The sequence below is a fragment of the Spermophilus citellus genome (assembly GCF_964194105.1).
Source record: "Spermophilus citellus genome assembly, chromosome: 2".
Lineage (NCBI taxonomy): Eukaryota > Metazoa > Chordata > Mammalia > Rodentia > Sciuridae > Spermophilus > Spermophilus citellus.
The window spans coordinates 145884403-145899931 of NC_138183.1; the positions used below are offsets into that span (position 1 = coordinate 145884403).

Here is a 15529-nt window from a genome sequence, read left to right on the forward strand (position 1 = left end):
TGGGGGTGAGGCTTGAGGAGCGAATACGGGTTCCTCATTGGAGCTTCCAGAGGTAGCCAAGCACTCATTGGTTGAGGCGACCATGATGAACAGCCGGCCGGGGCGGGCCCCTTCTGGAAGGTTCTGAGACGGGGTATAAGAGACAGGGTGGCGGGCGGAAACCGGTCTCATTGAACGCGGTGGCAGCTTTTGAGGTGTGTGCGGTTTCTTCGCGAGTAGATTCCGGCCTACACATACGGTAAGGCCTTTGCCCTTTAAGTCCTTGGAAGTTTCTGGGGAAGCGTGTATCCCAGACTGAGCGGGCTTATTGTCAGGGGTCTCCAGACCAGCTCCCTGGAGCTTTCGGGGGAAGAGTAGCGATCGGTGAGGCAGCATTTTCTCTGCAAGGGGGTGGCCTTGGCGCTTGGCCGTGGCCTGCAGGTTAGGGGGGTAGCCGAGTTCAGGCTGTTGCGGCCGACCCAGGGGCAGGGCGGCGCCCCTTTGCCCCGGTTAAACAAGACCTTGCGTGCTGGGGGAGGGGCGCCGCATCCGCTGTGGCCTTGGTTAGGGGAATCCGAGCCAGGCCTTGAGTCTTTGCTTTTTCCTGAGTCGTTTTGCTAAGCCGCCCTTGGCAAGCACCCAGAATGGAGGTTCTTAGGGTAGTGGGGAAAGAAGGGCCGTTGCAACTCGTGGAGCCCCGGGCTTTGGCTACGGGGATTGCACCGGGGTTCCTGTCGGTGTTGGCCACGTGTTCAGCAACGTCGCAGACTTTCAGGGCAGATGGTTCCTTCGGGCAGGGGCGGGCTCTGCTAGGTTTGGCATAGCAACCTGTACTGCAGCATTACTGCTCAGATCTCCTGCGTGGTAAAGAAGTACTGAGCATAATCTTTGTGGTTATAGCCATTCTTAAGTGGTCTAAAGAAGGGGGAATACACTGAAAATGCTTCACTGGATTTTCAAAACACGTGTTTATTATTCTCAGGAACCATGTCTAAGGGACCTGCAGTTGGCATTGATCTTGGCACCACCTACTCTTGTGTGGGTGTCTTCCAGCATGGAAAAGTGGAGATAATTGCCAATGATCAGGGGAACCGAACTACCCCAAGCTATGTCGCCTTTACTGACACAGAACGATTGATCGGCGATGCTGCAAAGAATCAGGTTGCGATGAACCCCACCAACACGGTTTTTGGTAAGTATGTAATTTTCTGAGTATTAAGGGGTAGGGAGCAGGGCATTTGAGGAATTCTGGCTTACTAAATGAGTCTTGTGCAGTAGGGAAATATTTTTCTTGGGATAGGGTATTTCTTAGGTATTAAGTAATCCTTTAATTTTAGGGTAAATTAGGATGTATTATTGCTTCCCACATAGGAGTTTGGCATTTGAGAAAGCATGGGGGGGTTTATGTGTTGCTGGAAAATTAGGCCTTTGCAGAATGTTGAGGATCCACTCTTTGAACTTCACTAGACCTGGGTCTTAATGTTAGAAGGTGAAATGCAATAAAATGCCTGATTGTTTTTACAGATGCCAAACGTCTGATAGGGCGGAGGTTTGATGATGCTGTTGTCCAGTCTGATATGAAGCACTGGCCCTTTATGGTGGTGAATGATGCAGGCAGGCCCAAAGTCCAAGTAGAATACAAGGGAGAGACAAAAAGTTTCTATCCAGAAGAGGTTTCATCTATGGTTCTGACAAAGATGAAGGAAATTGCAGAGGCCTACCTTGGGAAGGTGAGGTGTTTTTTTTTTTGACAATGTAGGAATTTAACAGGGTGGGGTTCCAACTGGAATTTGAGTGCATGTTGAAAGTAATTTGATTATGGGACGAAGTAACACAAATTGTACTGTAACTTGGTATTAATCTGGGTTTTTTTGTGTTACTTTATTGTAGACCGTTACCAATGCTGTGGTCACAGTGCCAGCTTACTTCAATGATTCTCAGCGTCAGGCAACCAAAGATGCCGGAACCATTGCTGGTCTCAATGTACTTAGGATAATCAATGAGCCAACTGCTGCTGCTATCGCTTATGGTTTGGACAAAAAGGTTTGTCTTAGTTTTTGTCTTTGAATGCAAATCTAGATTTAGGATTTGTTATTAGCTGTCAGGAATTTACATATACGCTTATTTTCTTAATGGCAGGTTGGAGCTGAAAGAAATGTGCTGATTTTTGATCTAGGAGGTGGCACTTTCGATGTGTCAATCCTCACTATTGAGGATGGAATCTTTGAGGTCAAATCTACAGCTGGAGACACCCACTTAGGTGGAGAAGACTTTGACAACAGAATGGTCAATCATTTTATCGCAGAGTTCAAGCGCAAGCATAAGAAGGACATCAGTGAGAACAAAAGAGCTGTCCGACGTCTCCGTACTGCATGTGAAAGAGCTAAGCGTACCCTCTCTTCCAGCACTCAGGCCAGTATTGAGATTGATTCTCTCTATGAAGGAATCGACTTCTATACCTCCATTACCCGTGCTCGATTTGAAGAGTTGAATGCTGACCTGTTCCGTGGCACCCTCGACCCTGTAGAAAAAGCTCTTCGAGACGCCAAACTAGACAAGTCACAGATCCATGATATTGTACTGGTGGGTGGTTCTACTCGTATCCCCAAGATTCAGAAGCTTCTGCAGGACTTCTTCAATGGAAAGGAACTGAATAAGAGCATCAACCCTGATGAGGCTGTTGCTTATGGTGCAGGTAATCTCAAATTTTAACCTTTATAATAGGCAGCCTTTTGGGCCCAAACCAACTCGCTGTGATGATGGATTCCAAAACCATTCGTAGTTTCCACCAGAAATTTTGTGTTGGCTAGTTCCTTCCTTGGATGTCTGAGCGAATGAAATGGGTTAATGAGGTAATTTGAATTTGCTTTTTTTTCTTTTTAATTGTTAATATTTTCTTTAGCTGTCCAGGCAGCCATTTTATCTGGAGACAAGTCTGAAAACGTTCAAGATTTGCTGCTGTTGGATGTCACTCCTCTTTCCCTTGGTATTGAAACTGCTGGTGGAGTCATGACTGTCCTCATCAAGCGCAATACCACCATTCCTACCAAGCAGACACAGACCTTCACAACTTACTCTGACAACCAGCCTGGTGTGCTCATTCAGGTAGGTGTTGTATATTAACACTTGTAGCAGTTATGTAAAACCAAGAAAATCTTGTTCGCTGTGATGATGGATTCCAAAACCATTCGTAGTTTCCACCAGAACAATTTTGTGTTGGCCAGTTCCTTCCTTGGATGTCTGAGCGACTGACTATTCATTCCTAATGAGTTTATAGCACAGAAATTTTAAGTCTTAATGGGGATTAATTTCTGTTATTGTTTACCCCAAGGTATATGAAGGTGAGCGTGCCATGACCAAGGATAACAACCTGCTTGGCAAGTTTGAACTCACAGGCATACCCCCTGCACCCCGTGGTGTTCCTCAAATTGAAGTCACATTTGATATTGATGCCAATGGCATCCTGAATGTTTCTGCTGTAGACAAGAGTACAGGAAAAGAGAACAAGATTACCATCACTAACGACAAAGGTTAGTCTGGAAAATAAGGCTCTCTTGCCTGGTCTTGATTCATTTGAAGTGTCCCCCACTGTAGGCCAAGGGATAAGTTGTAACAGGGACCTACTGAAGATTTTGTAATTTTCTAGGTCGTTTGAGCAAGGAAGACATTGAGCGCATGGTCCAGGAAGCTGAGAAGTACAAAGCTGAAGATGAAAAGCAGAGGGACAAGGTGTCATCCAAGAATTCACTTGAGTCCTATGCATTCAACATGAAAGCAACTGTTGAAGATGAGAAACTTCAAGGCAAGATAAATGATGAAGACAAACAGAAGATTCTTGACAAATGTAATGAAATCATCAACTGGCTGGATAAGAACCAGGTAGGTAATTTTCTGCTAAGCAGTAAAGAGATGCATAGACTCTGGGTTGGAATAACGGTCACAGTGATGAAAGGTCCAGACATTCGCAGTTTCCACCAGAATTTGACATGTTGGCAGAATTTGACATCCTTCCTTGGATGTCTGAGTGACCCAAGACTAAGACCTAGTGTGATGTGCTTTTTCTGACTAGCCCTGGGCTCCATGAATATATTAGGTTGCATTATAAGTAAACTTACAGTGGTTATTTTTTTCCCTTCAGACTGCAGAGAAGGAAGAATTTGAACATCAGCAGAAAGAGCTGGAGAAAGTCTGCAATCCCATCATTACCAAGCTGTACCAGAGCGCAGGAGGCATGCCAGGAGGAATGCCTGGGGGATTCCCTGGTGGGGGAGCTCCTCCCTCTGGTGGTGCTTCCTCTGGACCCACCATTGAAGAAGTTGATTAAGCCAGCACAAGTACAGTTGTAGCATTGTTCCACAGTAAAACATGGAAGGGCCCAAATTTGTAGCAAATTCTGTGGCAGTTGTAAAGTTGCTGCTATAGTAAATTACTGGGCATTCTCAATACTTGAATATGGAACATGTACACAGGGAAAGGAAATAACATTGCACTTTATAAACACTGTATTGTAAGTGGAAAATGCAATGTCTTAAATAAAACTGTATTTAAAAATTGGCACTATATAGTTGTCTCTCATTAGCTTCTGGTAAGGCCTTAGAGTAACATTGGTAATGTGCCATTTGATTTTGATTTAAGTGACAAGTTTTAAAGCCAGTTCTATGGGTGGAATTGGCAGAATTGGCTATGAAGTTAAGTAACAAATGAAAAGTCTTGCTCATCCTAAAAGCTTCAATAGTGGCTTCAGTTAAGAAGGGCAGAAACCAATGTATCAGGAACAAGAGCTTATTAATTTACCTGGGTGCCTCTTTGGCTAACTTAAGAACAGAAGTACATACCAAAGGTATTCCTGAGTTCATGGGAAATGTGACTTTCCTGTGGGTCACATGGTGTGTAGGTACTTTTTCTAAAGCACAGAAAGTGGCTTATGTCACGTAGTGGCTGGTTGAGTCCCAACAGGGAATCACTGCTATGTTCTTGAGTTTTGAGCTTAAGTTGGCCTATCTTGTCATTTCTTGGAGTTAAATCCATGTGCTATAGTATGTGGCTCATGTATGGTAAGATTTTTTCATAGCTTTGGGGGGGGCGTTTTAACCCCAGATTACTTTGCTACCAAGCTACATTTTTCCCCTTTTTTCTAAGTTGCCAAGCTTGGTCTCAAACCTTATTCCTGTATATGGCATTAATCTCATGTTGCTTTGTGGTAGCCCAGCTATTATATGTGGTTATGGGCTTATGGTTGTAATAATTTGGCACAACATTTTTTAAAATATTTTTTTAGTTTTTGGCGGACACAACATCTTTGTGGTGTTGAGGATCGAACCCAGAGCACACTACCACTTGAGCCACATCCCCAGCCCTTTGGTACAATGTTTGCAACAGATGTAGTTAGTCCATATAGCTATTAGCTGACTCTCAAGAGACTTTGTTATTTTTGTTTGGGTCCTTAACTAGGGGGTTTATAGCATCCCAGATTGTTGGCAGTGTTAGCTTCTGGGACTATTCTGTCATAGTTCCTCAAAGAACTCGGTGGTAGAGTGCTTACCTAGCAGGTGCAAGGCCCTGGGTTCTAGCACCACTAATGAAGGTATTGTGTCCAACTACAACTAAAAAACAATGCATGGGGGGGCTGGGGATGTGGCTCAAGCAGTAGCGCGCTCGCCTGGCATGCGAGCGGCCCGGGTTCAATCCTCAGCACCACATACCAACAAAGATGTGTCCGCTGAGAACTAAAAAATATTAAAAATTCTCTTTCCTCTCTCACTCTTTAAAAAAATAATAAAATAAAATAAAAAACAATGCATGGGGACAGGAGCCCCTACATTCAGAAGCTGGTTTTAGGGTAGTAAGTACAGTTCTATATATGTAATGTGAACTGTAATGCATTCTGCTTATATACAACAAATTAAAGATGAAAGTAACCATGAGAGTATTGGCACTCCCCATCCCAACCTTATAGGGGTTAAGATAATTGGACCTGTTGAATGTATATAAATCTAGGATGGCAAAAACTTGGGCTTTCTGGAAGGTTATGATTGTATGAGACATTATATTACCCACTATAGCTTTCAAGGTTCTACCCAGTGTAATTAGCCTTTGGGGGTGGGGGGGTGGGGTACTGGAGATTGAAACCAAGAAAACTTGGACCACAGCTACAATTCCCAGCCCTTTGAGGCAGGGTCTTGTTAAATTGGGTAGGCTGATCTCAACTTGGATTCTCTTGCTGGAGCAATTAAAAGTATTCTCTATAATTAAGGTAGAAAAGATGAGAGTTTTTGTAAGTAGTTCTTTGTTCAAATGCTTATATTGTTCAGACCCTAGGACTTTCAAGTGGGCTTTTGTATTAATGTAGAATGGGGTGATTGATGGGACTTGGAAAAAGAATTTTTAACTTGTGCAGTGTTCACAGGTGTAAGGGAGTCATTGTCCACTAGATGGCAGTAGCTGATTATAAAACAACCACCAGGATACCTGGGGAAGACACTGTAAACCTTGTCAGAGGCTGTGACAAATTTTCTAACCAAATAAGGAAGTCAGCTCTGAATACTCATGTTCATGTTCTAGGCAAAGAATTCCCAGCTGGCAGTGAGGTGGGATATATCTTTTTTTAAAAACAGAATTTCTTTAATATTTATTTTTCAATTTTCGGTGGACACAACATCTTATTTTATTTTTATGTGGTGCAGAGGATTGCGCCCAACGCATGCCAGGCGAGCACATTACCACTTGAGCCACATCCTCAGCCCGATATATCTTGAATACAGATTTTTTTGGGTACTTGGCAGTGAGGATGGAAGGGTAAGGAATTTAGTCCTCTGAGGCCTTGTGGGTGTTGGGGGTAGCTCAGTGGGAAAAGGCTCTGGCTTTTCCTGATCCCACTATTGCTACTCTTATCTCCTAAAGTTCTACTTCTCAAAAGACTACTTTTTAAAAAATGTATATAACAGTTTTGAGATGCAATTAACATGTAACTTACCCATTTATAAATTTGTTTGTTCACAGAACTGAACTATGCAACAGTCAACTTAGAACAACTTAGTCACACCAAAATCCCATTTGCATTTCTCTGCCTTGAAAGATCTGTCCATTCTGGACATTTCATGTGAGTGGAATTGTCTTTCATGACTGACTTTGGTGTGTTTTTAAGATCACCCATGTAGTCACAGATCAAAACAAAAACTCATTTTTTTAATAGAACTTATTCATCAGTTAATGAGCAAGTGGCTGCAGGGCTGTCCATCCCACCCAATGGGTTTGGAAGTAGAGTAGAGAGATCTGTTAAAGGTAATTGGATAGATGGATGAGAAGGAACAATAGATATTTAAGACAAGATTCCAGCTTTTTGAGGAACTGAAGTGGCTATGCTCTTGGTTTTTAATCATCTATTTGTGACATTGAAATCTCAAACTATGGTGGATACAGATTCCCTACCCAAGGGATGAAAAAATTAGTGGGGACTGAAAAAAGAGCAGATTACAAGCAAGTAACCACTTGAAAAAACCTCAGAAGTATTCATCAGAAGCATTTTTGTTGAAAGATGCTTGCCACTTTTGTTTGCCACTTACAAGGTGTGTGACCTTAAGCAAATCATTGTTTTTGAAGTTCAGTATCTTTACCTGTGTAAAGATAGGAGGTTAAAATGCTCAACTATTGGTTTGTTGTGAGGATGAAATGAAGCCAGTTTATGTGGAGCATTTCACTTTGCCTGACTCAGAGATGCTCAAAATTGGGTCCATCACTATTAGTAACAAAAATAGGTGGTGGTGGGGGGGGCAGTACTGGGATTAAATACACGGGCACTTAACCACTGAGCTACATCCTCATCTTTTTTTTTTTTATTAAATTGCTTTATGAATTACAGGATGTACTACAGTGCTGGGCTCTAATAATGTTTCCTAACGGTACTATAATAAGCAAAAACTATAGCTTAAAACAATAGAAATTTATTATCTTGCAGTTCTACAAGATGGAAGTCTGAAATTAAGGTATGGGTGGAACCATGCTCTCTTAAAGGTATTAGAGGAGGAACTGAACTGTCCTCTGGCTCCTGGACTCTGGTAGCCTCAGGTCCTCCTTGCCTCACTCCAATTATATGGCTAGCTGTTTTCTCCCCATATGTGTTCATATGGCTTCTCTTTGCATGTCTGTGTCAATCTGCCCTTTTACAGGTACACCAATCATATTGGATTAAGGGCTTACCTGATGACCTCATTCATTGTAACTTGATTACCTCTGTGAAGACCCTACTTCCAAATAAAGGTCACATTCTGAGGTCCTGGGTTTAGGATTTCAATTTTTTTTTTTTTTAATGGTGGGGAGAGAGCACAATTCAACTCCTAAAATTTGAATACTTGTTCTTTAGTGGGACCAACAAAATGGCCTTTTAATTGCAGCCTTTTCCTGAAGCTGCTTCCACAGCAGGCCACCAGCTGTAGGTCTCACTTCTTTTCATCCATCATCATCCCTCCATTGTCCCTCCAGATTCCCAAACAATGCCTAATTCTATTATTTCCAGTGATTTCCCCTGGATAGTAGTTTATTTGTGTCATCAAGTCTCTGATGAAATCTTTAGCTGTGAAATGTTTAGTCCAATCCCAACAAATCATGTATAGTGTTAACATGTCACAAGCTGCCTGCACCCTGCATTATGTGGTAATTTGGAAGCGAGAGAAGTGATAATATAGGGCCGGGCTTCCTTTGTGAGCGCGCATTAATGCTGTAGCTGGTGATGTCAATTGACAGCCCATTGATTTGGGCTAATAGTGCATGGAGGGGGCAGAATTGGGGCGAGGTAGGGGATAAAAGATATTGACATCCAGTCACCAGGATCCTGGCAGCTTTTAATCTATTATTGCCCTCTTTTAATGCAACTTCCATGTCAACTGCATTTGCCTCCACCAGCTCTGCCTGCAGTGCTGAACTGTGAAGCCAGTGGGATGCCACACCCAGAGTGGCTCAAAGTTCCCCAGTATTGATTCTTTGATGCTCTGGGGTGTGAATTATAATTATTTCATTAAGTCCTTTAATGGGTATCAACCATGAACCTTCCCCATCTCAGGCTGGGGAGGCCAGGGCAAGGTCCACATCATTAATCTGTGTTCATCTCGTTGCCACCAATTGTCCTACTCTCGACCTTTATTTTTTTTTCCCTCCTATTATCGCGTCTAAGGTTTTAGTAGGAAGCAGGTCGATCTACTCTCAGAGAGGAACTGGGAAGAGGAGTTGACTGATTTGGGGAGACTAGAGAGGAGGCCACAGCAGAACAGATTGCAGTGTTGGCTATTCACACTCAGGGACTAGCTAATCACTCTGTCACACCAGCTTTGCCCAGCTCTAGTAGCCTGTGCTGGGAATTGATGCAGGAGACCTTGGGACAAAGCGGGATATCTTGTAGCTGCTCTGTGGTGGCTTTGAGTTCTGTCATCGTTCGGGAATATTCCACCATCTCCACCCCCTTTAACTTAGTCATTCATCACTTACTAGGTTGCTACAGACACAAAGGAATACAAAATATTGCCTTTTGCCTTCTAGCAACTTAAACTCCAGGAAGGGAGAAAGGGATGAACAAGTGGATGGATAGCAAAGAGACACTAATGAGCACTGAGAAAGGGTCCAGTTCAGAGAGCCAAGACACCCACAGAAAGGGCCCTCTACCCAGCCATGCTTGGGATGAAGAAGGGTTTCTCAATGAAGTTAATGCCTAAGCCAATCCTGAAGAATGTATAGGAGAAGGCCTGAGGAAAGAGGAAGGGCATACCAGTCAGTGGGAACAACATGTTTCAAAGGACCAAGTGAAAGAGAACAGGCACATGTTGACTTATAAAAAAAAAAAAAATTCTCTCCCCCCACCCAGGTTTCTTGTCTTCTCACTCACCTCCCATTGCTAATTAATCTCATCAGAAGCCTTAGAAAGGTTCAAGAAGAGTCACAGGTGGTATTTCCATCAGCTTCCCAGATGCTTACTAGTTTGTGCTGTGCCATACTTTTTTTAAGGCTCAGAATAATTTTTCACTGCAAATTTTTTTTTTGGGGGGGGTAGGCAAGTGCTCTACCACTGAGCTACATCCTCAGCCCTTCACTGCAAAATTTTGACACTACTCTCATCAAGGTATGAAGTCTAATTCCTCTTCCTTTGAATATGGGCTTGGGGATGAACTTAAATGGATAGAATGTGTAGGGAAAGTAACTCTGGGGAACTTTGAAGTCTAGAATATGAAATTAATATTCCTCCCCCATGGTTCTCTGGATTTCACCCTAGGAATTTTTGGCTGCCCTGTAGGGAGTCTGGTTCCCCTGAGGCTCCCTATATAAAAAGACCACATTGCCTAAGGAACCTCAGTGGTTCCAATTCTAGCTGGTGAGTGGGTCTCCTGATTGGGCACTGGACACATAAATTAAAAATGTTGGTGATAACTCCAGTTCCAGCCACCAGCTAACAGCATCTCATGAAAGATCAAAATAAGAACTGTTCAGCTAGACCGGTTAACTCTCAGTCTCAGGAGCAAAATATAGCTACAAATATTGGCTTTAGGCCACTGTTTTAGAATAGTTTGTTATACAGTGATAGATAATTGGAACTGTTAGACCTAGTAACAAAATTTGATTAGTCACTTTATAAGTGTTAATTAGTAAGTTTTATAGTAAGTCTTAAAATCAGGTAGTATGATCCCCTTTGTCCTTTTTCAGATTTTTTTTTTTGACAGTTTTCCATCTTTTTTAAAAAATATTTTTTTAGGGCTGGGGTTGTGGCTCAGAGGTAGAGTGCTCACCTACCATGCGTGAGGCACTGGGTTCGATCCTCAGCAGCACATCAAAATAAAACAAAGATATTGCATCCACTTATTATTAAAAAATAAAAAAAAATTTTAGTTGTAGATGGATAAAATACCTTTATTTTCTTTCTTTTTTTTTTTTTTTGCAGTGTCAGGATCAAACCCAGTGCCTCACATGTGCTAGGCAAGTGCTCTACCACTGAGCCACAACCCCAGCCCTTGCTCTTCTACAAAAATTGTAAAAATTGATGTAATCCCAGCAGCTGGGGAAGCTGAGGTAGAAGGGGAGTGCAAGTTCAAAGTCAGCCTCAGCAACTTAGCAAGGCTTTAAGCAACTTAGTGAGACCCTGTCTCAAAAAATAAAAAGATCAGGGATGTAGCTCAGGGGTTAATTGCTCTGGCACCAAAAAAAAAAAAAAAAAAAAAAAAAAAAAAAAATCCACTTGCTGGGCATGGTGGCTCATGCCTGTATTCCTAACAACTTGGAAGGCTGAGGCAGGAGGATTATAAATTTGAGGCCAGCCTCAGCAACTTAGTGAGATGTTGTCTCAAAATAAAAAAGGGCTGAGGATGTACCTCTGTAAATGAAAAGCACCTCTGGGTTCAACCCCTAGTAGAAAAAAAAATAATGAAAGAAAAAGTTAACTCAATTTCTAAAGAAAGCAAAGTTTTTGACTTATAATTGGGATTTTAATGGTTCTACAGGTCAAATTGAATAAAATTGACATCATAACACTATTTTCCCAATCCATGAATATGGCAAATGTCTCTGATAGTTAGATCTTATTGAATTTCTGTCAATTTTTAGTTTCAAATGAAAAAATCTTGCATATCTTTTCTTAAATGTGTTGTTATATTGATTTCAATGCTATTATAAATGGAATTGTTTTTGAATTTCATTTTCTAGTTAGTTACTCCTTGTTGGAATATAATCCAATTTCTATATTGACTATGCATTGTATGATCTTGCTAAATTCACTTATTAAGAGTCCTTAAGGGGCTGGGGCTATAGCTCAGTGGTAGAACACTTGCCTAGCATGTGTTAGGCAAGGTTTTTCATCCTTCATCCTGGGTTCCATCCTTAGCACCACAGAAAAATGAAACAAATAAAATAAAAGAATGCTGTCCATCTACAACTACAAAATATTAATAAAATAAAGAATTATTGTTTTAAAAAAAGACTTTATTAAGATTCTTTTCATAAGCTGTTAAGTCATTTGTGAATCAAGATGGTTTATCTCTTCCTATACCATTTTTTATTTCTTTATACCCTTTATTTCTCTTTCTTTCCTTATTGCTTTGGAAAGAGCCATTAGTACAGTGGTGGATACACGGATGAGAATCATCCTTGCCTTGTTGCCAATCTTAGTAAGAAATTATTAGGGCTGGGGATGTGGCTCAAGTGGTAGCGCGCTCATCTGGCATGTGTGCGGCCCGGGTTCGATCCTCAGCACCACATACAAAACAAAGATGTTGTGTCTGCCGATAACTAAAAAATAAATATTAAAAATTCTCTCTCTCTCTCTCTCTCTCTCTCTCTCTCTCTCTCTCTCTCTCTCCCTCTCTCTTAAAAAAAAAGAAATTATTTAATAAATTTTACCATTAAGTGTGTCATGACCTTTGGGTTTTTCAGAGATGCCCTTTAACCGATTTGGATTTGGTATAATGCTCAAATTGAGTAAATTTGTTAAGCATGGAGACCTATCCAAGACAAAACTGCCAACAGAGGAGACAAAGAGGAAGAAAGGACAAATGAAGGAGGGGACAAATATTGGCAGGTCATTACTTAAAGGAAACCACTGAAATGGGAGTACTGAGAAGTGCTGCAAGATGTAACTAGCTTTTTCACCTACATGGATATCTGGAATATATTCAGAAGTCACTTGGCATGTGCAGGCCTGATTTTGAACTGCAGCATGTTAAATATCCCTCTCCCTTACTTACCACAAAAGGTCAAGGGTGTCCTCCAATCATGGCAACAATCCAGGGTTCCCACAAATTTCCTAAGTGTCCTCTAGGGGACAGCAGCACTCCTGAATCCCAAAACTGGAGTTAGCCCTAGATATGAAAAACCTGGCTCTGCAACTTTTTGTGTCCATAGGAGGGCCGTATCCAGCTCACAAGCTGTGTAAAGGTTAAAGTTATGGTGTAGTAAATGACACTTAGTACAGTATCAGGCATGTAGAGCTCAAAAATAGCTAATAGGTATTGAATATTTGTAATTTGCCATGAAGAGTAACAAGCATCTGAATTTAGTGCCATTACTGATTAATTTTCAGTGGAACAAAGTGAAGCCCAAGTTACTTGTCCAAAGTCACATGGGAAGTGAATGGCAGGAATTTCAGCATAGGCAGGCTGAATCCAGAGCATAATTGATGAAACTCCATGCTATTCTGACTCTGTTATAAGGAGAATCAGGCAAGATACTATCGCTGTAACTTGTCAATATTTGTTCCCTTCTGTAAGTTCCCCCCTCAATCTCCATTACAAAGCATCCCCACTGGTTAACCCTCCAGAATACTGATGAGATCCCTGGAGGAAATGGCAGCAGAAGCAAAGTGAGAAAAAGGGGGTTAGGGCACATAAATCATCTGCCATAATTTGGATTTGAGATGTCTAAAGACTCATGTGTTAAAGCTTAGTCCTCAGCTCCATACTATTGGGATGTGTGGGTATTTAAGAGGTGGGGCCAAGTGGGACACCTTCTAGTCATTGGCAGTACTCCCTCAAAGGGGGTGGTGGGACACTGCCAATTCCTTCCTCTCTTTGATGACCTGGCCATGAGGTGAATAGTTATGCCATGTGCTGCCTCACCACAGACCCAAAGTAACAAGGCCAACCAATAGTGAATGGACACCTTCGAAAGTTGAACCCAAAATAAATCTTTGCTCTCTCTAAGCTGATATGTCAGGGATTTGTTACAAATGATAACAATAATGAAATAAAAAAATAAAGCTGTCACACCAAACCACCAAGCTCCTTTACATCCCTTGAGTATTGGGAGTTCTCATTGTGGGGATGACTAAGCTGTTATCATTCCTGAGAAATGAGGACGGGAGTGGGTGAGCTGCTTTGCCCAGGCTCACAGAGTTGAATAAGAGAGGCTACTCAGTAGCTTAGAGGAAAGGCTGATTCTTGTTCAATACAAAGACTACTTTCCTAACACTTGGAGCAATCTGACCACTCGAATCAATGCTGAGAACACACCTGGCATTACACAAAGCATCATGGTATTATGCTGGCTCCAGAGGGGCTCAAAAATGAGTCACATATGACTCCTTCTCCTTTGGAACTCACAGTAGAGAAATCAATAAAAGGTCGCTTTAGGCTGGAAAAAAAGAGAGCACGAGGAGTCTGGGACAGCTATTTTTAAGCAGGTGAAGAGCACGAACATATTTAGTGTTATTCTGGTGGTCAGAACTGGCACCCATAGAAGTAATAGCAAGCAATGTCGGAGCTATGATACTCCTTTTTTAAATTTTTTTTTTAAGTACTGGGGCTAGAACCCATGGGCACATGGGCAATACTCCTAGCCCTATATATATATATATATATATATATATATATATATATATATATTATATACACTCCTAGCCATATATATATATGTGTGTGTATATATATATATTATATATATGTGTGTGTATATATATTTTTTTTTTTTTTTTTTTTTGAGACAGGATCTTGTTAAGATGCTCAGGTTGGCTTCTAACTTGCAATCCTCCTGCCTCAGCCTCCTGAATCGCTGAGATTACAGGCATGTGCCACCACCTGGCTGGTGCCAGTCTGAAGTTATGGCCTCTAATATAAAATCCCCTCTTCTATATTCTGTTCTTTGATGCTGGCCTGAGACTCTGAAAACCACATTTCTCCTTGCCAACTGGAATCTCTTTGGTTCCCCGTTAGTGGTATCAGAGGGAACTGGAAAGGAGGAAGACAGATGAGAGACTCCAGCTATTGGTTTGATGTCACTGATTGCATCACCAGCAGTGCCCCTCCACCCTGAAGATGGCAATTGATTCTAGTCTCCAACTTTCCCCCAGCACATCTACAGCAAGCATCATTGTGCCATTTGGACACAATGATTGTCAGCATAGGGTGAAACCACCTCCTTAGAGGTCTGAGTCCCAGTTCCTGAGGTGCCACCAACAACCAAGCAGTACCTTCTCCTCAGGGGCCTGAGTCCAGCCTTAGGGGGCCCTTTCTCCAAGTCTCCAGGCACTGACACCCCATCTTACCTTTGTGTCCCAGCCTTAGAGGTGGAGACTTCTTCTGAAGTTATATTACTTCAGTGTTCACTTTTTAAAAAATATTTATTTTCTAGTTGTAGTTGGACACAACACCTTTATTTCACTTGTTTATTTTTGTATGTGGTGCCGAGGATCGAACCCAGAGTCCCACAAGTGCGAGTTGAGCACTCTACCACTGAGCCACAACCCCAGTCCCTAGTGTTGTTCACTTTTAGTCTTTTCATTTCTCTAATACCTATTTAACCAGGAACCACCCCCCCGCCCTCCCCCCCCAACTGAAATCCCTGTTGTGGCTTCTGATTTCTTTTCTTCTATAATATCTTTATTTATTTATTTTTATGTGGTGCTGACAATTTAACCCAGTGCCTCACATATGTGAGGCAGGTGCTCTACCACTGAGCTACAGCCCCAGCCTGGCTTCTGGTTTCTTAACTGGACCCTAACATAATTCCTATTGGAAAGTTCTTATTGCAACCAATTAGGCTGGTTAAAAACTTAATGTATGATTTGAGAGGTTACAAAGTCTTAGTC

The 15529-nt window shown here is 41.9% G+C and overlaps 1 protein-coding gene across 1 annotated transcript; it reads left to right on the top strand.

The window, feature by feature from the left end:
- Window positions 1-96: 96 nt before the first annotated feature.
- HSPA8 (heat shock protein family A (Hsp70) member 8) lies at window positions 97-4528 on the top strand. Its single transcript, XM_081267479.1, has 9 exons — window positions 97-238; window positions 962-1171; window positions 1504-1709; window positions 1870-2022; window positions 2119-2674; window positions 2882-3084; window positions 3311-3509; window positions 3626-3858; window positions 4118-4528. The coding sequence occupies exons 2-9, from the start codon at window positions 967-969 to the stop codon at window positions 4301-4303; spliced, it is 1941 nt and encodes a 646-aa protein (XP_081123605.1). The 5' UTR covers window positions 97-238; window positions 962-966; the 3' UTR covers window positions 4304-4528.
- Window positions 4529-15529: the final 11001 nt, after the last annotated feature.